Source organism: Hemitrygon akajei, chromosome 4 (genome assembly GCF_048418815.1).
Source record: "Hemitrygon akajei chromosome 4, sHemAka1.3, whole genome shotgun sequence".
Taxonomy (NCBI): domain Eukaryota; kingdom Metazoa; phylum Chordata; class Chondrichthyes; order Myliobatiformes; family Dasyatidae; genus Hemitrygon; species Hemitrygon akajei.
Window position 1 is genome coordinate 55,476,379 of NC_133127.1, and position 27,819 is coordinate 55,504,197.

General features: G+C 39.6%; 1 protein-coding gene across 3 annotated transcripts in view; it reads right to left on the reverse strand.

The window, feature by feature from the left end:
* Positions 1-27,819, reverse strand: part of LOC140726363 (limbin-like) — a 212,798-nt gene that overhangs the window by 57,427 nt on the left and 127,552 nt on the right. For all 3 annotated transcript variants that reach the window (XM_073042642.1, XM_073042641.1, XM_073042643.1), the window contains 3 exons: positions 24,124-24,593; positions 16,417-16,612; positions 11,839-11,961 (listed from right to left, as the gene is read on the reverse strand). In XM_073042642.1, coding sequence (XP_072898743.1) covers positions 11,839-11,961; positions 16,417-16,612; positions 24,124-24,593 — 789 coding nt within the window. The remainder of the gene's footprint in view (positions 1-11,838; positions 11,962-16,416; positions 16,613-24,123; positions 24,594-27,819) is intronic.

The following is a 27,819-nucleotide window of genomic DNA, read 5'->3' on the forward strand; positions in this document are numbered from 1 at the left end:
ATTCTTGAATTTCAAGTTCAAGCTCAAATTTAATTGTCAATCAACCAACATGAATATCCATGGATGCAGCCAAATGAAACAGCATTCCTCCAGGGCCAAGGCGCAAAACACAGTACCAACAGTCACATACAGTACAGGGCACAATCAAGACCGAAAGAACATACTGTACAAGATATCAGTAAAATACAGTAACACAAAAAATGCACAAGGATTTTTAAAAGAGAAGGTTGTATGACAAAAAAAATACTCAATTACTATAACAAACTAAAGCATTGCCTCAAAAATATTGCAGTAATACTGTGATTTCAAATTTGTAGCTTCTGAGAAATTTAAGAATGGTTCAATTAAAACATTAAGATATGTTGAACTATGTGCTTAGAATGAAGAATCTGAAGAACTGTCAATTCTTGTTGACAATGTTGGAACATTTCAAGTTTCGAGTGCTGACTGTCAATGTGGATGCAGTATGAAATTAATTAAATCTAAATTCAAAAACAGACTAGAAGTGGTACATTTGGATGATCTAAAGAGCATTAAGACGTATTGGGATGTGAAATTAAGCTGGACAGTGTTTATAAACAATGGATTTGTGACAGAGACAGAAGAGAAAAAGTTTACGAAATGTGAAAGATTTTCTTTATTGTACTATATTTCATTACACCCTTCAATTAATACATACAATAAAAAATGTGATATTTCAATTTTCATTCCAAATATTCATAGAACACATATTACAAACAAAAACATTTAAAGTGCTGCACAGTTTTCAGGACATTTTCCGATATCTGATTCAGTAGTTAGGCCCTGAGGATTACTGACTCAATCAATGATCAATGCAACATCACAAGAAATTCAGAGATCTTGTCTGAGTGATCAATTTACAATTTTATGCAAAGTCCCACCTGCATAACTAGTGCTGATTTCATCACACTCTGGTGACCAACTGTGTCTTCTGATTAGGTCAAATCTCTAAAATACACATATTCCTTCACACGTCTAGCTCAGCTAGAAGGTTCATACCCATCTTACAGCACACAAACTCTGCCACTTATTCTACAATGACCTCCTCATCACCTGAAAAGATTGCACAATAACCACTTTTTCTCCCTTACACTGAGAGATGGCAGATTATTAGATACAAAAGTTTTTAAGGTATATAGACGGGGCTGGGATTGGATGAGGAATTGCTAGTGGTGGGAAGGATGTTTCCCTTTGCTGAACCAGAGACAAAGTCTCAGGAAATGGGAAATGATACTTAGGTTTGAGATGAAGAGAAGTTTCTTCATCCAATAGATAGTGAACCTATGATATTCTCTTCCTCAGAAGGAGTTGGAGTCCAAGTCAATGAATACCTTTCCAAAGTAGATAGATTTCTAAATATAAAATGCCAGAAGCCCTGGATGAACCATGAGATCTGCTGTCTGTTGAGGGGCATTCAAGTCTGGTGACCAAGAAAGTTACACAGGCTCCAGCTACGATCTCTGGAAAGCCATCTCATGGCTAAAGTAGTAATTCCAGGCCAAACTTGAATCAACCATTGATGCTCAACAGTTGTGGCAGGGCTTGAGTGCTATCACCTCTTATAAAGTAAAATCAAGTGACAGAGGTGACAACATGGCTTCGCTTCGAGAATAGCTCAATGCCTTCTGTGCTGGCTTTAACCGTCAAAACATAGAGGACCAGATGGGGTACTACTCAAGCAATAAAGACCTGTGCTGATCAACTGGATTGTGTGATCAGTAAGATCTTTGGCAGGCTGAGGTACTCACATGCTTCAAGCAAGCTTCACTTATGCCAATGTCAAAGAGGAACATGGTAACCTGCCTCAATGACTATTGTCCAGTAGCACTTACATCCACAGTAATTCCGAATGTTTTGAGAGGCCGGTGATGAAACATATAAACTTCTGCCTCAGAAGTCTCTTGGATTTGCTCCAATTTGCCTACCAGCGCAACAGGTTCACCACAGATGCCATCTCACTGGCTCTTCACTCAACATCTGGCAATCAAAGGTACGTACATCAGGATGCTCCTTATCGACTACAGCTCAGCATTCAATACCATCATCCCTCAAAACTAATCAATAAGCTTCAAAGCCTTGGCTTTAGTATCTCCCTGTGCAATTGGATCCTTGATTTCCTCACTTGCAGATCCCAGTCAGTTCCGATTGGCAACAACATCTCCACGATCTACATCAGCACAGGTGCACCACAAGGCTGTGTGCTTTTCCCCTAGTTCTACTTGCTTTACACTTACAACCATGTGGTTAAGCACAGCTCTAATTCCATATTCCAGTTTGCTGGCAACATCACAGTCGCAGGTCAAATCAAATGTGGTGACAAATCAGCATATAGGAAAGAGATTGAAAACCTGACTGAGTGGTGCCATAACAACAAAGTCACCGACACCAAGGAGAAGGAAACCAGAGATCCATGAGCCAGTCCTCATTGGAACATCAGAGGTAGGGAGGATCAGCAACTTTAAATTCCTCAACATTATAATTTCAGAGAGCCTGTCCTAGGCCCACTGAAGAAAACAGGGCAGTGCCTTTACTTCCTTAGGTGTTTACAAAGATTCGGAATGACATCTTAAACTTTGACAAACTTCTGTAGAAGTGTGGTGAGAGTTTATTGACTGGCTGCATCATAGCCAGGTATGGAAGCACCAATGTCCTTGAACAGAAAATCCTACTAAAATTAGAGGATATTGTTATATTTTGTAACTTCAAAACATTAAAGGAAGAGACAAGAGTCTGACATGCAGATCTAACTTCGGGTTTATTTTAAGTGACGCACACATGTATCACATGGTAGCGTGATGACATATGCGATTATCCTATTTTTAGATATAACCTGTAATTATTTAAATGAACAAGAACACTTAATCAAGAAAATATATATTCCACACAAGATTACGCAAATGTTATTGAAATATTAAATATACAACACTCCTCCCTGCATTGCTATAAACCCAACTCAATATAGTTGAGACTGCATCTCAACTATATACGCAATATAATATATACTACAGCTATTATATACAGACATCTTCAGCATAGTAAATTTAAATTGTCCTTTTCAGGCCTAAAGATTTAATCGCTGTGGAAAATTTCTTACTCTTGTGAGATAATGTCTTCTCTGACAAGGATGATCACTCTGCTTGGCAAGTGAGACTTGTGGCTGTGAAACAATCGCAGGTTCTTGGGCCTCCTCCAGGTAGTTGTAGGAGTTGACTCTGTGACTACATAAAGTGGTTCAGACAGCTCGGGACATCTTTTTTCTTTTCTCAGTTTTTCTCTCTCTGGATCTACTTCCATCCCTTTCTTTTTCATGTTCCTTCTGTTTTTCACATCTTTCCTCTCTTGCTTACATTTACCATCTCTTATCCCCCTTTTTTTCTTCTAGTTTGCATCTTGATCTTGGAAAGGTTTATTTACGTCATTGGAGTATCTTCTTATTTATCCTTCTATTGCTCCTTTCACAATCTGATATCTCGTCTTGGTTTCCTCATCCACAACATTCTCTGATGAATCCTTCATATCTCCATTGACCCATTTCTTTTTGGCCTTCAATTCATTCAGTTGGGCTTTGGTCTTTGCATCTACTTTTACAAGCAGCTTTTTGTCTCCCACTTGAAGCTTTCTCAGACATCTTGTCAACAAAAACTGTTGTAGCTGGGCCTCTGCTTTCATCCTTTTCACAATTCCTCTGATTAGCTTGGTCCTTCGTTGGTCCAATATGCTTTCCTACCAGAGGCACAGAGATACATGTTTGCCCTCTGGTGAATAACGATTTATGGTGTATAGCATTAACTCATTTGTGTCATCATCCAATACCTTTCTTAATTCACTTGCAGTTCACTCTATTGTAAGGAATGTGGCATGCAATTAGTAGGTGGATTTCCAATCAAGTTGTAGTTGTCTCAGCCAATCACAACCCCACAATGCTGGCCCTCCTGTTTTTATCACATACACACTCAATGTCGCTTGTTCTTTGTTATATTTCACAGTTACGAATATCATTCCCACAGGAGCTATATTTTCTCCAGTACACATTCCTAGCTGGATATCTGCAGTCTTCAATTCAGTATCTTTGAAATGCTGTTCAAACTCATTTTGTGGAATGACTGAAACAGCTGAGCCAGTGTCCAATTTCATTTTAATTAATTTGCCATTCATTTCAGGCTTCAGCCATATTGATTGTTTATTGATAATTTTCACATTGTAAATCTCAAGGTTACACAGTCCTGTGTCAATCTCATCATTATCACCAACAGCATGTAGATTAATACTCTTTTTGAAACTGCAACTTTACTTTTTATCTTTTTCTCTTCCCTGAGCAGTCCATTTTTTTTTTGTCTGCCCAGCGTGCTCTTTGTATGTGACCTACTTTGTTTCATTTTCTGCAAGTTTCACCATTATACCTGCACTTGTTAAGTGAATGTAGACCCCTGCCACAACGGTAACACAATTTGTTCAGTCGAGTTGGTTTCTGTTCAGACGCTGCAATTTTGATCACACTCACTTTTCTTTCTTATTGCAACTCAAATGTGTCTCCCTCTGCAGTTTCTACTGAAACAGCAATTTCAGCTGCTTTTTTAAATGTAAGTTGTTCTTTAGTTTTTGAATGCTTTCATGTAAGATTCCACAAACTAAACAATCTTGCAGTACATCATTAAGACCATTACCAACTGACAATGCTCTGCAATCAATAATGGTTTTGATTTTAAACGTTCCTTCATTACTTTGACAATATCAGCCAAGCTCATTTCTGTTAGTTTGGTTGGAGTAGTCAAACTTTGAAGCAAACTGTAAGCCTTTAAACCAAACAGAACAGCAAAATTGGTACATGCTCTCACTGGCTATTTCATTTGCTTCAAAATATTGCTGAATTAGCTCAGTATACATATTCCAGTTATCTTTTGTGTAATCAAACATGTTAATTTTTCTAACGTATCCAGCCATTTCTGCTTTATGATTATTATCATCTGGTACTCCCTCATCATGAACCCTTGAGTTTCTCTTTACGGCCTTACTTGCAAACTCAATCATGTCCTCCCTTCAGAAGAACATGTACTGTGGTGGTTTTTTAAAACTTGATGTTCCTTGCTGTGCTTTTTGTAGTTCAAATACTTTGCTGTGCTTCAAAAGGTCTGTAGCTATCTCAGGTTGGTTTTAAAACATTCCTCATCACCAGTGTTATGTTTAGTAACTTCAAAACATTAAACTAATTCAAAGGAAAGCATGGGAGTCTGAAATGCAGGTCTAATTTCAGTTTAATTTAAGTGAGGCACACATGCATCATGTGGCAGAGTGATAACGTATACAGTTAATATATTTTACACATAACCAATAATTATTCAAATGAACAAGAATGCTTAATCAAACCATATATACAAGATTACTCAAATATTATTGCAATATTAAATACAAAATAGAAATGGCCAGTCCATCACGGATAAAGCCCTCCCCACCATTTAGCATATGAGCACAGAGCGTTGTTGCAGGAATACAGCATCCATCATCTCGGACGCCCACCACCCAGGCCATACTCTCATCTCGCTGCTGCCATCAATTAGGTGGTACAGGAGCCTCAGGACTCACAGCACCAGGTTTAGAAACAGTCATTACTCCCCCCCCCCACCCCAAACCATCAGGCTCTTGAACCAAAGAGGCTAACTTTACTTGCCCCATTATTGAAATGTTCCCACAACTTATGGACCCATTTCAAGGATTCTTCATCTCATGTTCTCAATACTTATTGTTTATTTTTTTTTGTATTTGCACAGTTTGTTGTCTTTTGCCCAAGTTGGTGTGATGTTTCATTGATTCTATTATGGATTTATTGAGTATACCCACACGATGAACCTCAGGGTTGGTTGTACATTGATAAGAAGTTTACTTCACTTTTACTTTACATTCAGGTGAGTGCAGACATATTGTATTGAATGGCAGGGCATTTGACTCCTTGGCTTATTCTGCCGTAACTTTCTGTTTTTAAATAGTAATAAGCAATAGAGATCACATTGCCAGTGACATCAGTATCACGTGAACAAAGACAGCAAATAATATTTAAATGGTTACTTGTTCATTTGCTGTTGTGAGACCTTACAGAGCAGATAGGCTCATATTTGCCCACATCACATACATAACTCTGTGTTGAAGAAAAGTCAACAGTTGGGAACGTATCAGAGACATCCTGAGAATTTTAACAGAGGAATGTCTTTCTTCCTTAATTCCTACACAGCTTGAACATGCTAAATGACCACGTTATTGGGGTAGTTTACTCTGGAGCGCCAGAGGCTGAGGGGAGATCTGATAAAAGGTTTACAAGATGATGCAAGGTACAGATAGAGTGGGCAGAAAGCATCTGCTCCCCAAGGTTGAAATTTCTCATAGCAGGTGGCATGCATTGAAGATGAGAGGGGGTAGATTCAAGGGGGATGTGAGGGTAAGTTTTTTAGGATGCCTGGAATGCACGGCCTGGCATGGTGGTGGAGGCAAATACATTGGCAGTTTTTAAGAGATGCTTGGATGAGCACATGGATGCAAGGAAGATCCATGTATTAGGATTAGGAGGGATTAGTGTTCGGACATTTTTGATTTGCTTTTAGCTGGTTCAACACAACATTGTGAGCTTAATGGCCTGTTCCTGTTCTGTACTGTTCTATGTTACTGTTTAACTTTTATCCAAAGACATCTGGTATCTAACGACTGCAGCAATCTGACAAACAATAGTCTGAATTGACTCAGTATAATTTAGCAATTGGAGATGCTAAGCATTAACATACTTCATGTGGTATTCTTGTTAGCTCTGCTCTGACATACATACATGAGCAATAATATCATTGGTAAGCCCACTAGCCCCAAACAAAATACAATTTCATAGATCTCTAAGTGATGAAACATAATTACTATTCATTTCTCTGTACTGAAGTTGTACAAACATATTATAGATTACATGATTCAGCTTATAGAACCCATTAATCCTGCACATGGATGAGTAACATTGGTGATCAAATGAAGCTTTCAAAATGGTGAATGCTTTGATAGTGATCACTGCCTGTGTAGCAGCTTATCTCATTTCATCTGGGACTTACAGAGTCAAAGAACCATTATTTATTCAACAACTTATCAGTGCTTAATGTGAAAAGTAAAACAGTATCATGTAGATATCTGTAAGGAAGCTAGAAACCTCTGTGCAACAGCTTGTGGCTCTATAACATTAACATTTGTGGGATAATCCTGCATCGAATTAGATAGAATCTTTCCACCATTTCTGATGATGCTTACCAAAATAATGGCAGGATAATTATGCCCAGAGCTATCAGTACATCTATGAATTTTGAAAAAAAAAGCTAAACCTCCACTGAAACAGTAGGAGTGTAATTGCAGATGGTGAATCTGAAGCATTTGTATCAGATCACCTGTGGTGCAATTTCAGGGCTGATGGATTTAAAATTAATAATTACACCATCACGGAAAGTGGAGTTGCAAACATTTCTGAACTTTAAAGTGTTACATTTATTCTCTGCTTTGTGATATGCTTCAGGTAGTAGCTGTTGAATTAAATACAATGAACTATGCCAAATGTGCCCATGACAATCACAGTGGCTTTTTACTAGTCCAGAGCAATCAGTATTGGGCCAGTGAGTTAATCTTTAGCATCCTGGGCCAGCTAGTTAATCCTTTACCCTCTTAGTACTTTCTCATTGGCATCAGTGATATGGAAGACTACTGAGGCACTGTTTGAGGAAGAGTGCTAAATGGAAATTTATTTGCCTATTTTTAACATGAAACTTGAGATAGAGTCCACTACCAAGGCCACTACTAAGTTGCTACCTTGCTGGTGGAAAAATACTTGCTGATTGAGGATTCTGGGTTGTTGGCTGAAAATGATAGGAGTATGTTGACTGTTGCTACACTTGTCAATGGTACTGCACTTCCAACTTCGACACATCCAGAGATGATAGAGAGAAGAACTTTGCAACGCAGACTGATCTTTAGCTCTGTCAAATCAAGTGCTCACGTTAATAGCAGCTGACACATGTATTTTATTTTCTTATACTTTGGAATTGGACTTGCAAAAATAGCTAACTATTTTTGGGATCAGTTAATATTCAATCACACTATTATTACCTCTGAAGTTAAGTCTCAATGGTTAATGTAGGAAGGCAAGGCTTACAGCACCTTAGTAGTTTCATTTATTTTTATTACACTATTAACAATTGACTTTATTCTTCAATACCTCAGCTGTAAAATGTATAACAGAAACCTGTGCCAACCTCATTGGTCCCAAATCCTTGACTATTTATTGAGTAATTTAAGCTATTATACTTCAGGGTCCTGGGTCCTTCCTCTATTATACATCTACCTTCACATGGAGAGCTTAATGGATACAGGTAACACTGCATATTTGCACAGCTGCTGGACAGCCTGTGATACTCTGAAAATTTCATGTTCTCAACATAACCCTAACCAGAGGTAAACCACCTGCAACCTCAGTGAACGATTGTATGGGCATTACAAGCATATTCTGACAACTTTTAACTATTTGATGGATAGTCGTGTGATTCAATCACCAGGTGCTGAACTGACAGAGTTTCAAATGAGGGCGATCAAAACGTTGGCACCGTTTGGGTTTAGAAGCGAAGACAGCTCATATCCCGAAGGAGTGGTCCATCAAAATGCCAGATCACAAGCCAGCCTGTACCTAATAAAGTGGAGACTGAGTGTATGTTTGTGATCTTGTCGGATGTGTTGTGTTCTTCTGCACACCACTTTTATAACACGTGGTTATTTGAGTTACAGTTGCTTTCCTGCCAGCTTGAACCAGTCTGGCCATTCTGCTCTGACCTCTCTCATTAAGAAGGCACTTCCACTCACAGAACTGCCACTCACAGCACTTATTTTTTGTTTTTTTACACCTTTCTCTAGAGACTGGTGTGCGTGAAAATCCCAGGAGATCAGCAGTTTCTGAGGTACTCAAACCACCCCATCTGGCACCAACAATCATTCCATGGTCAAAGTCACTTAGATTGCATTTCTTCCCCTATCTGATGTTTGGTCCTGTTGGATATGATTGTTTTAGTTCTTAGATTAGGCTGGTTAATGGCTATTTTTTTTGGAGTTGAACAATTAATTATTTTTGTATTTTATATAATTGATATTTTATATACACACACACACACACACGTAACTGCTTACAAAGATTTCTAGTGACTACAGTATGCACATAACAGTTTAATATGCATCTAGTGGCAATACAAAGTATGATTCTGTAAATCTCTGGATGTTTCTTTGTTCTGCATTGTGAATAAGTGTTTTGTCATTCAGTAACTTGGTACTGCAGTATTGAGTAAACCCTTATCTCTCGACTTGAATGGGTATACTCTCATCTCGGCTATTTTATCCTAGGTGCCACCTTCAGTTTCTCTGTTTTCCGACTAGTAGAACACCCCATCACTGTCTGTTTTAATTTCTCTTTGTTCTATCAACTCTTAATAAAACAATGATGATAGAAGTCTTTCCTGACTTCTATAAGAAGCATCAGAATCCTATGGTCTGAACTTCATGACCATAACTGCATGTTTCTATGCCCTGAAATGCTACCACATGATTGGCTGATTGGATATTTGCATTAATGAGCAGGTGTATAGGTGTATACAATATACAATCCATTCATAAAATACACCTGGGGTTGTGTACATTTATATTTTTAATAATTTTAATGAGATGTCACTAACTAGGATTTGTTGAATTAAGACTTCTTTGACAGGGAACATTTTGATCAGCCACATTCCTTCTGTAGACAGGAGTGTATTGAAGATTAAGGCATTGCATAATTTAACAAGCAACCTACTGGAGGAACTCAGCAGGTTGAGCAGCATCTGTGTGTGAAAGGATTCCAGCATCCACAGTCTTCTATATCGCCACTTCCTTCTCCCCCACAGATGTTGCTCAACCTACTCGATTAGATTGTATGTGGCTCCAGATTCCATCATCTGTAGTGTTTTTATTAGCATAATTTATTCTGATTTGAGAAGGTGCAGAACATAAGATATTTCCTCATTGAGAGAGACCAGATACAAGATAATATCACATCCATGTAGGAGTGATGTTCAGGAAGGGCTCTTCCCACTGAGCAGTACAAGCCTATTACTCTCTCACAGATACTGTGGTGCAACTGCTGCCTCGCAGTTTCAATCCTGACCTCCAGTGCTGAAGGCTCCCCCCGTGATTGCAAAGGTTTCCACTTCTTCCCACATCCAAAAAAACCTAAGTTAACTGGTCCCTGTAAATTGCCTTTAGTGTGTAGGCAAGTGGAAGAACCTACAAGACATTGATATGAACGTAAATGTTACAAGGAAAATTAGCGGGGGAAAGGGAGGCTCTTTAAGATTTGACGGAATGAAATGGCCTTGAAAAGAATAGAAAATCACTATTGAGCCACCTGAAATGTTCAGCACAAATACTGGAACATAGATAATCCTATAAATTGAATCATTACAGTAAATGGAACTGATCATTGTTTGATCACCAGTGATTTAATGGAATCGTGAAGCAGGTTCAAATGCTGAATGGTCCCATCCCATTGAAACTCAGGGAAGAATTTTTTAAATTAGGAATGGAAGCAACAAGATTTTGAGAATTATCCAGCAATTAAGACAGAATATAATATTAATGGCAAAACACCTGGCAGTGTGGAGGATCAGCGAGATCTTGGAGTCCGTGTCCATAGCACACTTAAAGCTGCTGTGCAGGTTGACAGTGTTGTTAAGAAGGCGTATGCTGTGATGGCATTCATCAACCATGGGATTGAGTTCAAGAGCCGTGTGGTAATGTTACAGCTAAATAAGAAGTTGGTCAGACCCCACTTGGAGTGCTGTGTTCAGTTCTGGTCATCTCACTACAGGAAGGCTCTGGATACTATAGAGAGTACAGAGGAGATTTACAAGGATGTTGCCTGGGTTGGAGAGCATGCCTTATGAGAATAGGTTGAGTGAACTTGGCCTTTTCTCCTTGGAGTAATGGAGGGCAAAAGGTGGCATGATAGAGGTGTATAGGATGATAAGAGGCACTGATCGTGTGGATAGTAAGAGGCTTTTTCCCAGGCCTGAAATGGCTAATACAAGGGGACATAGTTTTAAGCTGCTTGGAAGTAAGGTACAAGCGGGATGTCAGAGGTATTTTATTTTTTTTACACAGAGAGTGGTGGGTGTATAGAATGCACTGCCAACGACAGTGATAGAGGCAGATACAATAGGGTCTTTTAAGAGACTCTTAGATAGGTACATGGAGCTTAGAAAAACAGGGCTATGCAGCAGGGTAATTCTAGGTAGTTTCTAGAGTAGGTTACATGGTCAGCACAACATTGTAGGTCGAAGGACCTGTAATGTGCTGTAGATTTCTATGAATCTGATTAATGGCACTAAATATGCTATATAACTGCAATTAGCTCTCTACTCCTCTGAAACTCATTCCACTGATATCAAAGTACAATGCAATGGTGCCCCTTTGTAGCAGTATAAAGTTCTGAATGGGCAAAATGATGAACTAAAGATACAAAATAAAATGTGGTGATTTAGTACAGAACAAGGATTGAGATTGGGGCGATGTTGTAATTAGACTTAGACTCAGAAGATAAACTACAACTACCAACATCAGAGAAACTTTAATCAGGGCAACGACATTTTATATTCTACAGGTTAACTTTTGAATTAAATCAAAGTGGGACCAAACTGAGCAGAGACTGTCAGCTCTATCAGATATGTGGTAGGTTGTCTTGGTCGGAATCATGTTTTTTTCAAATTACTGGAGCCTGTATTTTGGATGTTTTACCTTATTGATTGCAGCGCTTTCTGCTTCTTCATCATACAGTTTCAATTTACGTCTTGTACGCTCCTGCAATACCACCACCTTCGCCTCATCATCACGTCCATACTCACTGGCCTTTAATTTGTCCTACAAAGAAAGACATACACAGTAAAACTTGAAATAATCGATCAAAATTAGCTTCTTCAGGAACTACCAGCTACCAAATCCAATACTGTAGAACGCACACAGAGAACTTGCACGGGAGACAATCTCATCTGCTGCTCACCTTGACAACTTTTCAAGGTCACAAGAGGTCTCTTATCTACTAAGAGTAGTAGAGGAATATGGGGTCTAGTTAGTCAAAGAGTAATCAACATAGAAAAGGAAGAAAAGGGAGAAATTTTTGATCTTCTTACTAGTTGAATCACAGAAAGGTTATACCATGTAAGGAGACCATTTGACTCATCAAGTTTGTAAGAACAATCCAGTCAATGCCATTTCCCTCCTTTTTTACTATTAGCCAAAATTTCTTGTTGGATATTTCAATTTTTTTAAACTTATCTGGAGTTTTACTGATGCAGCCCTTAAGTGAGTGGTGACTATCTGAATGTTTCAACATATACCATGGCAAACTGGAAAAGAGACCAATATTTACTCAACTCAGAAAAGGATTGGAATATCTGCTCAAATCCACAAGGGAAGAGAGGCTTCCCTCCAGGAAGCTTCAATCTTTTTTCCACATGTTGTGGTTTGATGCTGCATTAGGGATTAGATTTAAGATTAGCTTTATTTGTCACACAGATTGAAACATATAGTGAAATGTGTCATTTGCGTCAATGACCAGCACAGTCCAAGGACGTGCTGGAGGCAGTCCGCAAGTGTTGCCATGCTTCTGGCCAACATAGCATGTCCACAATTTAATAACCTGCATTTCTTTGCAATCATGGGGAGAACATACAAACAGAGGCGGGAATTGAACTGATTGCTGGCACAGTAAAGGATCACGGTAACACACCACAGCAGCATGCAGCTGTGCTTGTCCTTCCTCTGCTAAATTAAATGTCTGCAGAGAGGTGAAATACATCGAGTATCTGAACTTAGGCTTTTCTGCAGCAATAAAGAGGGTATTGATTCTTTCAATTACAGGGACCATCTTGTCTGCGGCATCCATTCGATGGGAATTGAAGCAATGTTACGTTGCAGTGAGCTGGTCAGAAGTGCCATTATTTTAAGGAGGAGATGTAGTGAAATTTTCACATAGCACTATATGGAGGTTTATTTTCTTGACTTGTTTACTCAGGTAAACAGGATTAAAATATATTTACTGACTGACTTATAAATAGCTACTCATTTCATTGGGAATTTAGTCATAATGAGATGAAATTTTGTATGACTAGCTACATGGAAAAGGGGGAAATGTATTTTTTCACCTCTTAAATGGAAAGAACTCTAATTTTTGTGAAAAGAACTCCAATTTTCAGGAAAAGAACACAAGGAACCGATTTAATTCTTGATCTCTGGCAGAACCTGGAAGATGTATGATGGTGCTGGGCTTGGTATTGGGCTGAGGGAGTTTGGTGATGGGAGATACCGTTAGGGTCAGAACTCGGTTGTTCACTTTTTGCCTTGACTGTAAAAGAAATAAGAAGATCATGTTCAGAAGAGTCTGAATGACAATACTGCTTAATCCAACAAATAAATAAATGATTTGAGAACCAGAAGAATGCACGATTTAAGTTCTCTTGGATGAAATATTTTTGGCGACTTTCTTTGTGCTCAGCTGAGTCCCACCTTGCCTTTTTGCTCTGCATCCTAACTCCAAGATAATTGGATGCCCTTTCCAAGCTCCCAGCTTCAGGTAACATGTTGCACACAATCCACTTGTGCCCTTGAGCAGCTTCTACTTCTCACTGATGTCCTGTCTCTTTTGGCCAAGACTGGCATAGGATTTGGCAAAATTAATTGACAAATGTGGAAACATATTAAGGAACTGCTTGCCATTCAGAACATTTCCTTCAAACAAGAGGGGATTCACAGAACATAAAAAAGTGCAGCACAGGAACCAGCCCTTTGGACTGATATGTTTACGTTGAACACAATGCTGAACTTAACTTAATCCACTCCATCTGATCCATATCCCTCCATACCCTGTGTGTTTCTATAAAAGCCTCTTAAATGCCACTGCAGTATCAGCTCCAGCCACCACCCCACCAGGTACCTACCACCCTTTGTGTAAAAAAAATGTACACACGTCCACATGTCTCCTTTAAACACAGCACTCTAATTTTAAATTCATGTACTTGAGATTTCTACTCTGGGAGAAAGATTCTGGCATCCTGCCTTCTTTGTGCCTCTCATTGTTTTATAAACTTCTATCAAATCTCCACAAATGCTTCTGACACTCTAGAGATATATACAGCTTTATATTTAATGTCCAACAATCAAGCACGATATTCCTATTATAGTTTATTTGATTGCTTCATTATAATAAAAGGATTAGCTCAAAGATAGCTTCTATCCCCCCGTTATAAAGACTATTGACCACACAATCAACCTCATTATGGCACTGTATTTTTGCAAAGCATCTCTTTGCAACAGTAACACTTAGATCTGCATTCTTTTCTTTTTTTTATTTTCCCTTGTACTACCTGAATGCATTGCTGTAAGGAGATGATCTGTATGGATAACATGTACATCGGTACACGTGACAATAATAAACCAATTTTATTACTTTAGCCTCGTTGTTGTTCCTTTTCACATTAGATGGCATTATTGCCATTACCCTAGCATTTGTCTGTTTTTTTTAACGAGGTCAAGTTGCTAGCTTGATGCTCAACACAACATGGATGGAAAGCAGGTAAGGGACCAACCAGATTCGAACTGAGCACCATTCACCTCAAAATCTAGAGCTGATACCACCTGCAGCAAACTAATTTAGCCTCATTTTACATGATTAGACAAAGATAACACAAATGAGCAAATGACCAGAAAAGTTGTTGGAAATTCCACAAGACCGAACTTGCAATGGGTCATGAATGTCATTTAAATGTTGAATTAATCTGCAGTGCTGATGAAGTTTTTTTCTGCTGTTGGTCACACCATGCATGTTAATTTATACATTTTCTGGCATTGCGGGAAGTCCAGAGTTTCTTCCCTTCACCAAAAGCTCCTGAATTAGAATGGCTTGGCAGGCCAGTTCAAAGAGCATTTTATGAATAAATCACGTTGCTATGGATTTGGAGCAAATTCCCTCCATATTTTTTTTTAACAGCAGCAAGGCCCAACCATTGCTCTGAGCAGAATTTTTTTCTTTTACACAGCCTGAAAACTGTGTGTCACTTTAACTTTTTTGTAATATGCACAGCGACCAAACACAAACCAGAACTCACAGCACAAGTAAAGGATGTCAGACAGTCAAAACAACTGACAGACACGGTAATTAGATGGCATCAGCTTTCAGTGGGCCAGCGGTTTATTAACAATGAGATACCTACCTCCATTCTGTGTTTATCATTACAATTTGTAACAGTGTTGTAACTTGAGTCACTGACAATGTAAATACGTAGAAGCTTTAAAATATTGTTAAGACTGTGGTAGGTTTATTATTTAGACAATTTATAGATTATATTCATGTATACATAAGTAATTACAGTGTATTTTGCAATTATAATATGGATTTCAAAATTATATTAGCATAATTTCAAAATTATATCAACATTTTATAAAATAATTTTCAGCTGTACGGCAACAAAGGCTACGTGTGTGGGGGCATTTCAGTTACTGCTTGGCTGCACACCCATGCAGCTTAGAGGGAACAGTGGTCTGGAGTCATACATACACTTGATTTGGTGAGGCTGGCAGATATCCTCCCCATATGATATTAGTAGGCAAACTGGACTCTTATAACAATCCAGTCGTTTAAGGTCATTGTTACCAAGATTAACATTAGTTTTTAAATTCCAAATTATTTGCTGAATTTAAATTGTAGACCTGTCAAGGTGAGACTGGATTCAGTTCTCTGTGTTGTTAGTCCAGACCTCCATGCTATCAGTCTAGTAACTCAACCATTGTGCTATCAAGTACAGTAAGGTTACCATTTAATACCTGCAAAACTGCAACTTAGTCACTCGCACATCTGCCAATTGCCCTAGGGAGTAAAATAGTCAATTTAGCAGCATTGGGATATGGGAAAAACCCTACACATTCACAGGAAGCAACAAACAATCTGCTGAAAGAAATTAACTTGTCGAGTAGCATCTGAGGAAAGAAAAGAATTGTCAATGTTTAGGTTGAAACCCTGCATCAGGAGTGAGAGTTTTGACCTGTAATGTTGACAATTCCTTTCATCCTACAGATGTTTCTCAACCCACTGAGTTCTTCTGACAGACTTTTTGTTGCTCCAGATCCCAGCATCTGCAGTCTTTTGTGAATCCACATTCACATGGACAATGTGCAAACTCCACAGAGAGAGCACCCAAAGTTGGGATTGAACCTATGGCCCTGGAGCTTTGAGGTAGTAGCAATGTTTCACCACTGCGCCATTTACAATCTACAAAGAGTCCCAGAATCAGTCGGTTGTCTCTCTCCTCCGCATGCACTCACCTGTTTTCTCCACCGTAACTCCAGCTTTTCCATCTTTGCCTTCCTCTGGTCAGTCACATGGGTTTGAAGAATGCACCTCTCACACAGCTTAGGGAGAGCCAGGCTCTGATCCATTTGACAGAAAGCAGCAAGAAAGCTCTGTGTCATTTGCTGAATTTCCTCCTCCGATAGGACTAGGGTGCTCTTCATTAAGTTTCTTTGAAATACATAAAACAGTCATCAGATGGACCTTAAACAAAATAATTCTAAAGGCCAAACAATTAATAGGGGCCTGCTGTCACAGTGATCCACAGACTGCTTGACTTGTATTTGTACCATAATAACATTTTCTGATAGATTTTGTTCGGCTACGTTGTAATAAAAGTTCAGTTGTTTTATAGAACATGGAGAACAGCACAGCACAGAAACTGGTTTTCAGCCCCTGCTCTCTGTGCCAACCATGATGCCAATACCCCTCCATTCCCTGCTTACTTATGTGCCTGACTCATGCCTATAAGTTGCTATCGTATCTGCTTATACCATATTCCTTTGCAGCATGTTCCAGCCCAGGGAAACCTGTCAGCTACAGGAAAGAATGGCATTACTGAATCTATCAGGTGTGACGCATATTTAATTGCTGTTTATTTGTTTCCCTGACTTTCCACAATCTGTCCCTTCCCTTTTCTCATTGGCCCACAATCCTTCTGATGTCCCATTATAGATGTTTCTGATCTACTGCAGGATGCCGTTTTAAACTTCTCCACTAGGCCCTTTCACTATACTGTCCATCACGTACCTTTCCCCACTCTATCTTCCACTGAAACAGTCAATCTCTAACCATGTCACAGACTATTCCAATGTCTCCACCTCTGACTAGTTCCCTCTATCCTTCTCCCTCAAATTGTTCCTATCAACCTCGCTCACTGGAGTCTCCACTTTCTCCCATCCAAAGGCCTAGTTGTCCCCTCTATCCTGCCTTTAGTCAACAACAAACTGAGGTGATAAGGTAGATCATGCCATAACATTTAGAAAAATCAAAGCACTTCATCATTTCCTACCTCCAAAGCTACCCCAAAACCAGATAAGCAGCGAACAGCCCACAGGACAATGACCTTGTGAAATCATTGAAAATGAAAAGATCTGAAGATGTAACAACCCATACATTTCAGCTATATCAGTGCGTAAGTGTTTTCTCTATCTCCTCATTGCAGCTTAGGCCAAAGCAGTGAGAAGTGGTTTGAAGATCGATATGGGATAACAGGTGCATTTATCACAGCATTATCCTATCAAGTTCTCCAGAATACTTTTTTCTTTAAAAAGTATTGAAGTCCTGTGAATAAATGATGCTCAAGTACGCTGGCACTCAGAGGTGCCCAGTCCCACTAAATGCACATTAAATTATTTATCCTGCTGATGCAGTAACACAGAACACTTGTCAGCTATTATCATAACTTACACAACTACTGCTCCTGCACGCTGTCCTTCCTAAGCCATTCTATGAACTGACTGAATACCCGAGTGAAACAGTTGTGCATTTTACAGACTAAATATTGATCTCCAGCACTCTTAAGACATTAAATATCATAGCAATACAACTTACCATTATCACAGTAAAGACAGCTGATTAAATCAGCTATGGCAGTGCTCAGTGGAGATTAACCCAGGATTTGCTGTGTTTTGACAGTATTTCTGTAATCACCGCCCAGCATTTGCCCATGTCATTGCCAGCAAGTTTGGGGTTTATCTGAAACCAGAAGGCCTGGTTTCAAATTCCTGCTGGCAGCCTTGTCACAATGCTTTGCGACTGGACTTCACGTGATTCCTCCTGGAAACTGGGGAACCCTCTCATTGGCCCATCAAAGTAGGATCAGGACTCACTGTAGGATCAGTGAGGGCATTAAAATGGATGGAGCTGTTATAACTGTGACAAAGGCTTGTAGAATAAGAGCAAAAGACAAACTGCTGGAGGAACTCTGCGGATCCAGCAGCATCTATGGGGGTAGGAACTGTTCATGCTTTGGATCGAGGCACTGCCTGAGGACTGAGAGTGGAGAGGAGAGATCGCCTGTAAAAGAGGAGTGCGAGAGGCGAGATAGGTGGATTGAGAAAGAGTGAAAGATGGAGGCAGGTTGGGGAGGGGACAGAGGCAGGTGGGTGACATGAAAAAGCAGAGAAAAAAGAAAAAGCAAAGCAGGTTGGGGTAGAGAAGAGTGATGGGGGAGATAGCTGCTGGAGGGTGATAAGCGGGAACAGAAAGGCTACCATTGGCATCGGATTAGTGACAACGGGAACTGTTAGGGGAGAGGTGAAGTGCAGATGGAACCAGATTCGGGAGAGTCTGGCAGGTGGAATGACTGAGTAAGTGTTGAATGAAACCAGGAAGGGTAAGGAGACAAAAATGCATGGTTTTCAGTAGTTGTTCAGCAGGTTAGGATAAGGGTTCATCAATCCTTTGTGTTTACAGTATTATTCTGAATTAGAATTGATTAATTGTTGTAGGATGATCTTTAAGTTATTTTAAAATATCTTTTAAAGATGTTTTAGTGTTTTATAGCATTACTAGCAGACAGCTGGAGTTGTGGTTTTGTAGTCTGTCAAAGGTTATCACAGCACCTTCACGGGGTGAATCTTATTCTGACGCATGCATGCTACCTAATTATAATGCACGACAGCTGGGTACAACTGGTTTAGGATGTGTTGGTCCAGCAAGTTCTTCTTTTTACATATATGCATTAGTTAAATACTGGAGACTGGGTTAAGTCAGTAAGAAGACAGATAGGTTTATAGAGGATTAGCAGTTTGGGATTTCATGCATTTGTTGATAATGGGCAGGGAAAGGATAGGCAGGGCTGGACTGCAGGAAATAGCAAAATTGCTAACTGAGTAATATTCCTCACTCTTTCCACTACCATTCTTCCTGGATCGGGGCAGGATACCAGAAGATAACATAGTCAAAATTTCTAATTTAGAATTCTGTAATTATGAAGGTTAGCATGAACACCAAATAAGTTCCACATTGATTTCTGAATATGAAACAGTCATACTACCCACATAGCCCATATTTTTCATGAGTATTATCTTATTATAATAGAAATTCTCTGCAGATTAGGCCACATATATGGAGAAAAAAACTGAGTTAAACCTTCTGTTTGATACCCTTTCATGAGAATTATTACAGTCTTAATTTCATATTCCCTGTGGTGAGTGAGTACCTGAATCTTTTGATTTACTCATACAAGAAGTCATTTCTATTGCCATCTCCTCAAGGGAACCTGGGGATAGCCAATAACTGCTGGTCTTTATAATATTCATGTTTAAATACTACAGAGAAACGGAGTCACTACGACATCACGCCTAACCTATTCTGATAAAAGGTAGATGCATTCCATGCATCACAGCAACCGAGAAGATGTGGGACAGAGTTCAGGAGAAGCAAACGTGGGCGTCCTGTGTGCCATAGTTCCCAGGGAGACATTGGATTGTGCATAAATAGGCACTTGGCAAGTGCCAATTAAATGAAAAAGTCTAACTACAGCCTCCACCTTTCCTTGCTGAAGCCTCTATGAGCACTGGCCCACTCTCGCAAAGACCATTCTGCTTTAAACTGTTACGAGTGGGGAACTCAGGCTTTGGCTCATACAGGCATCAGTGAGGAAAGGCCGAGGCTATAGATAGACTTTATCATTCAATTTTTCTTTCCTATTGCACATTCAGAGCAGTGGGGATGCTAGGCAGGAAAGTAGAATGCTGCTCTTGTAGGATGTGGGAAGGCAGAAAGACTACCAGTGTCCCTGATGAACTACACCTGCAAGAATTGCATCCCAGCTGCAGCTTCCTTCAGACCGTGTTGAGGAACTGGGAGGACTCCAGATCAATCAGGGGCTGAGGAATTGTTCGACAGGACATTAGGATAGGCAGTTACACCCAAGGTGCATGACTAAGGTGATTGGGTGACTGACAGGAGGGAGAAGGGGGATAGACAGTCAACACAGAGTAGCTTTGTGGCCATTCTTCTCAACAACATGTATACGACTTTGGATACTGCAGGAAGATGAGCTAGCAGAGGAAAGCCACAGTGGACAGGTCTTTGATACTAAGTTTGACTGTGCAACTCAGAAGTGGAAGGGGAGAAAGGGAGTGTAGTAATGATAGAGGATTCCATAGTTATAGGTGCAGACAGGAGATTCTGTGGATGTGAAAGAGATACCGGGATGGTATGTTGCCTTCCAGATGCTAGTGTCAGAGACATCTTGGATCGGGTCCACAATATTCTAAAGGGAGAGAATAAACAGCTGAAAGTTGTGGTACTTATTGGTACCAATGACATAAGTAGGAAGGAGGAGGAGGTCCTTAAGAGAGAACACAATGAGAAAGCTGAAAAGCAGGACCTCCAGAGTAGAACTATCTGGATTGTTACCTGTGGCACGTGCCAGTGAGTGTAAGAATAGGATTATCTGGCAGAGGTGGCTGACGAGTTGGTGCAAGTGTCAATGGTTCAGATTTCTGGATCACTGGGATCTCTTCTGGGGAAGGTATGATCTATACAAAAAGGACAGGTTACACCTGAACCAAAAGAGACCAATATCATTGCAGGGAGGTTTACTAGAGTTGTTGGAGAGAGTTTGAACTAATTTGGGATTGGATCTGGAGCGATAGGGGTGAAGATGGGACAATTAGTATATAAGTAGATGCAGTGTATAGAGAAAATTTGAGGAAGGATAGGCAGATAATGGGGCAAAATTGTAGTCAATGGGATGAGTTGAAGTAATGGGAGCAAGTTGAAAAGGGTGATGAATGCATGACTGAAGGTGTTACATCTGAATGCTTGCAACAGCAAGGCAGATATCACAGCACAGTTGCCAGGTGTGGGCATTACTGAAGACTATAGTTGGGAACTTAACATCCAATAATACATTGTATTGAAAGGGGAGGCAGGTAGGCAGAGCGGGTGGGATGGCTCTGTTGCTAAAAATTGAGCAACTCGGCGTGCAGAGTTAAGAAACTGCAAGAGTAAAAAGACTCTGACGTGAGTTACATACAAAGCCTCCAAACAGTAGCCAAGATGTTGGCGAGAAATTTCATCGGGGGGGAGGGGGTAGCAAAGGCATGTAAAAAGCACAATGAAGCAATAATCATGGGGGATTTCAATATGCAGGTAGATTGGTTGGTGCTGGGCCCCAGGAGATGCAATTGGTAGAATGCTTATGAGATGGCTTTTCAGAGCAGCTAGTGGTTGAGCCCACTAGTGGAAAGGCAATTCCTGACTGGGTGTTGGGGATGAAGGCAGAACAGCAATGGCTGGAGTTTCTGGGAGCAATTTAGTAGGTGAGGGATAGACACATCCCAAAGAAGAAGTAGTATTCTAAATGGAGAGTGATGCAACCGTGTCTTACATGGAATATCAAAGTGATGAGCGTGTATATATTACCTTGGTTAACATCAATCATGAGTATAATCGGCAGTATTAGTATATTTAAATGTGCAACGAATCTATATTGAATTTAATATATATGCCCTGTCCATAAGCAACTTCACTCTTTAAGAAAGATTCATAGAAAATGCTTGCAGACTGGAGATGCTTTCTAAAGGATCTCTCAACATATTTCAAGTATTGTGTTCAACAGGACACCAAGCAGAAGACTGTAAAGCTATTAGTCCACTGAGTGCAACAGTGATCAGCACTTCACTCAGTGCCAGCACCTTGGGCTACTACTGGTTCCAGCACACTCCCACAGCAGGGAGCCAGCTCAGCAACGGTCAGATGTAGCTACTTCCTCTTGCACAGAGGTATGTGGAAAAGGCTACCAAGGCTAATCCTCCTACAAAATATGTCCAGCCAACATTTACCCAAAAGGGCATCCTGACCAAAAAATAAAGGTTTATAGATATTAGATGATCAGAGCAATGTATCTTTGGCAAGATCAACGTTCTCTGACATAATCAGTGTAAAAAAAAGTTATGTTTCCCCATACATTCTAAAGACATTCCATTTCATTTATTATCAAAGAATGTATAAATGATACAACCTAGGGAACTGCTTGCTCACAGGTAGCCACAAAGCATGAAACCCGAAAGAACCCAGTTAAAGAAAATAATAAAAATAAAAAGACCAACACGATGTGCAAAAGAAAGACAAAAAACAAACCATACAAACAATTGAAGTGACCAGCAGCATTCTGAGCCACAAATGAGTCTTCAGGTTCAACCCCAGAGCATCCTGTGCAAGGCAAAGCATTCTCCCAGACCTGATTCCACCATACTCAGTGCTGCTTTGCCAGCAGTTGAGATGGCAGAGATGATAACTGAAGAGCTGGACACAGAACTAGATGAAATCAAGTTCTTCATCAACATCAAGGTTATGCTAGGTTATATAGGAATTTCTATGTTTATATTCATAATAGGTTCCAAACTATCAGGTAATCAACCCAGAAGAACCAGTGGAACTACATTCCTACTGACCTAAGCTCGGCTGATCATGATCATGCCATAGGAGGGCACCATGCTACTCAGCTCACCCTCTCCGTATGGTTAATTGGGCCCATCATTTCTTGCTGATCTGTACCAGGATCATGATGATGATCCATGAGGCTGGTATTTTTGACATGAGAATGGTTAAAGACAGTGCAGTAAGATTGTTTCCAAGACCAGTCCCTGAGACCATCCTTATTTTACCAAAGACTTTATGAAATGATCATTTGACTTTTAGCTTCAGTAGTTAAAGTTTGACATCCTATGGATGCCAGGCAGAGATGTTCTGGCTTCTAGAGATGCAGTTCATTTTGTACGTCATTCGCTTTGAATGAGCATCATCTCTTGTATGTAAGCTATTTTCTCGATCATTTCCTGCGTGTGTTAATTTGGATTCAATTTGAAGTACCTGGTGGAAAGATATCCACTTCCATCTTCTCTCTATTTGCTCTTGAAACAGCAATATCTGTGAGTCTTGAGTTTTGGTATTGGTAAACATTTAGTAGATATATTTTGAAGGAAGCATCATGCTTATCATTTTTCATTATTAAGGTATTGTTGCGCCACACCTTTACTCTTGGATTGCTGCATGCTAACACCAATTACCTTGGTTAACACCAATCTTGAGTATAACCAGATGTATCACAATTCTGTATTGAACTTAATACGTATTTTACTTAACTTTTCGGCAGTTTCATCTCACTAAAAACCCTGAAAGAAGCTTCCATCCTATTTGATGTATGAGAAACTGCTTAACTCACTGCATAGGGCAGAAGAGTATGCACTACAAGGGCCATATGGTATGAATTAACAAGGGCTGGCACCATGGCTAGTCTTGAGACAAGTTTGGGTAAAACAATGTACATGTAAACTTTGCACTTCTTAAGAATTTATTCTAAACTTAGCCATAGAACAAGCGAACGACTACAGTCTGAAACCACACTACATAAGAAAGCAACATAATTTCATTGAATTAAACTTATACTTGAAATCAACTGAGTTTTCATAACAAAAATAGTACTGAGCTGACAAAGTTGTACTTATTAAAATGTTGTTTTCATTCCTAATCCCGATTTGTGAATTATTTCTTTATGTTACATTCTTAAATCATTGCATTTTATTTCTGATTGTGAATTAAATAAGAGTTTGAGGTTTAAGACAGCAACTTGACACTGTTTTCCCAAAGGCCACCACAGTGATAAATGCTGATCTTGCTAATGACATCCCAAGAATTAGTTTATAAAACATTAATGTACTTACTGCCAGGTTGAATGCTTCTGAAGCCTTAAGAATTTCTGTTCTTCAATCTCTGAATGAAGTTGATTGGATAATTCCTCCCGAAACTTTTCCAGAGATTCATCAGCATTATGATTTTTCTTTTCCTCTTGTTTCATTTGCTTTTCATGCAGAAGATTTGTTTCCTTGTCCTGATTGTCTGCCATTTGTTTTAAGTAGTCATTTGAGACTCCAAGTTTGAGCAATTCCTGGCCAAGTTCAGAGTGGATTTTTTTAATTCTCAGTAAAGCATCTTTGGTTAGTTGTTCCCTGAGCATTTCCAGTTGGTCGAATGCATCTTTGTCCAACTTCTCTACCATTTCTCCTAATTCTGTGGCTTGTTTCTTTAATAGTTCATGCCAATCCATGAGATATTTGTTATAACAGGGTCTTCTTTCACCAGAGATAGTGAGAAGAGATGCCAGCTCCTTTCCTTGTTGTTCATGTTCACCAATCTAACAATACAAAGAATTACAAGGAAAGTAACTCTTAAATGCTGTGCCATTTCTCAGGAGCACAGAATAATAACAAAAAATCAGACATAATCCCATGATCAAATGCAGTAAAATACACAGTACATTAGTGCAGATTTGTTGAATTTCACTTCTAAAACTTGGACCTAATGAAGACAAAGAAAAGGATTTTTAAAGTGGAATACACAAAGAAATTTCTATTAAGTTGTGCATTGATCACAAGCAATGAGGGGGACTTTCTGCATGCAAATGCATAAACATGACCTTTGAGTTAAACTACAGCTCAGTATGGAAATATGTAGCTGTATGGAATTCAGACCTATATCTTATAGGATTGCTCTCATTTATAAGACATGACAGATTGAAGAAACAGCCCAGTGAAAATTATAATGACAGAATACATCCATAAATTTTGCACTTTTCGAAATTGGACCTGCTTTCAATGTACAGTACTGTATTTTAGAAACAACTGCTGCACAAGATAGTTACAACACTGCCACCAACTGGTTCTAGCCTTTGGAACTCATTTACACAATCCTATATTTCAACAATATTATTTTATTTTACTTCATTGTATATCCCCAACACCTAACATGATGATTATTTACTAGACTATAGTTCCATCTGTAAAAACTGCCTCAGATGCGGGTTAAGTCCTATAGATGACATTGGAACAAGATATCCCTCTCAATTCGATGACTCAACTGTTGGCTAACTGTAAATATAATTGCCGCTGCTCTGGATTAGAACTCGAGTTGTAACCTTCCTTAGAAAACTAGTCCATTTTGATCCATTTGTAAACAGGCCTGGAAATATTCAGCCATTTATTAAACAAGGAAAAAAAAAACAAAAGAAGTAGAAGTAAAAATAATTTATTTATCCCTTTGTGCCTTCAGTTTTCAGTACAATCACAGGTGATCTTTTATCTCAGCGCCACTGCATTTGTTTCAATTAATAATTGAAAATCAATGGCTCTTTGTCTTGAATCTATCTTAAGTTTCCACAATCCTCTTGAATACAGAGTTCTGACAATTCACTGCATACCAAGTGAAGAAATTTAATCTTATCTTGCTTCTGAATGGACAACTTACTTTGCAAAATTATAACTCATGGTTCAACATTCTTCAGCAAGAATAAACATCATTTTACATTTATCCTTCTAATGTTTCAATGATTTCAGATTTACAAGATGTTAAGAGGCACAGATTGAGTGGCTAGCCAGAGACCTTTTTCCCAAGGTAAAAAAAAGCTAATACCAGGGAGCATAATTTTAAGGTTATTGGGTGAAGGTGTAGGAGGGAAGTCAGAGGTAAGCTTTTTCATACAGTGAGTGGTGGAGGTAAAGGAAAGAAATTGAAGAAACTCTGAGAAAAGCACGTGGAATGATAGAAAAATGGAGGGCTATGTAAGAGGGAAGGGTTAGGTTGATCATATACATAGGTTAAAAGGTTGGCTCAATATTGTGGGCCGAAGGGTTCTATATTCTAAATTATGAAGAATATAAACACAAGCTATCATCATATAATGCCCCATCCCTGAAATCAATCTGCACATCTTTGTTGTACTCCCTCTATCACAAGTATATACTTCTCAACAAAAGGAGACCAAACCTGAGCCAATATTCACATGAAGTCCCACAAGGAACCTATACGAGATAGTCAACCAGCTTGTCCCTTACTTAACCCAATTGTTCTGAGATTAATTCACATGTTCACCTAAGATCAATTAAGAATAGACAGGGCAGAACATGATTCATCACAAAACATTACATATAAAAAATGAAAAGATAAATCAACCCACTAAATCTAGATGAATAACACTTTGTCACATACTTTAATATAGCCTCTAGTAAACTGATAAAAAAGATACAAGGTAATTATGAGATTCAATGTCTTCCAAAGCTCAACAGATGTCACTTTCATACACACTTCGTGCAACAATGATTTCTCCTCAGCTTAATTCTATCTGAATCCAGACAGCTATTTGTCAAAGAATATTCCTTAATCAGAGAGAAAGGTGGAGGGCTCTTTGTAAAGTTCAAAGTTCAATGTAAATTTATTATCAAGGTACATTAAATAGAGATAGAGAAGTGAGATTCAGAAAGGAGAGGGAGCTGTCAGAAATGGACTAGGTAAGTTTGAGGGCAGGGTGGAAGTTGGAGACAATCGCTGACTCTATCTCTGGAGACAGCTTATCTACTGAATTCTCCAGAACTTCTGCCATCTCCATTGGGATCTCACCACCAAGCAGATCTTTCCCTCCCCTCCAATTTCCGCTTTCCATGGGGATCACTCCCTACCTGACTCCCTTGTCCATTGGTCCCTCCCCACTGATCTTCCTCATGGCACTTACCCTTGCAAGCAGAACAAGTGCTATACCTGCCCCTACACCTCCTCCCTCACTACCATTCATAGTCCTAAATAGTCCTTCCAGGTGAGGCGACATGTCACCTGTGAGTCTGTTGGACCATATATTGTGTCTGGTGCTCCCTGTGTGGCCTCCTGTGTATCAGTGATACCCGACGTAGATTAGGAGACCACTTTGCCAGAAAATGTGGGATCTCCCAGTGTCCACCCATTTTAATTCCACTTCCCATTCTGATATGTTAATGCATGGTCTCCTCTACTGTCATGATGAGGCCACACTCAAATTGGAGGAACAACACTTTATATTGTGTCTCGGTAGCCTCCAACCTGATGGCATTAACATTGATTTCTTGAACATAATGCCCTCCCCCTCCTTCATCATTCCACATCCCCTTTCCCCCCCTCACCTTATCTTCTTCCCTGCCCGTCGACTCCCTCTGGTGCTTCTCCCCCCTTTTCTTTCTTCCATGGCCCTCTGTCTTCACCTATCAGACCCCACCTTTTCCAGCCCTGTACCTCTTTCATCAATCAGCTTCCCAGCTCTTTACTTCATCCCTTCCCCACCTGGTCTCACCTATCAGCCTCGTCTTTCTCTCTCTCCCCTCCCCCCACCTTTTAAATCTACTCATCATTTTTCTCTAGTCCTGCTGAAGGGACTTGGCCCAAAACATCAACTGTACTCTTTTCCATAGATGCCGCCTGGCTTGCTGAGTTCCTCCAGCACTTTGGTTGTGCTACTTGGATTTTCAGCATCTGCAGATTTTCTCTTGCTTATGACTGAAGGGCTGGATTATGTTCCTCAGAATCCGAAGGTCAAAGTCCTCCACTACCTAAAACAAGTT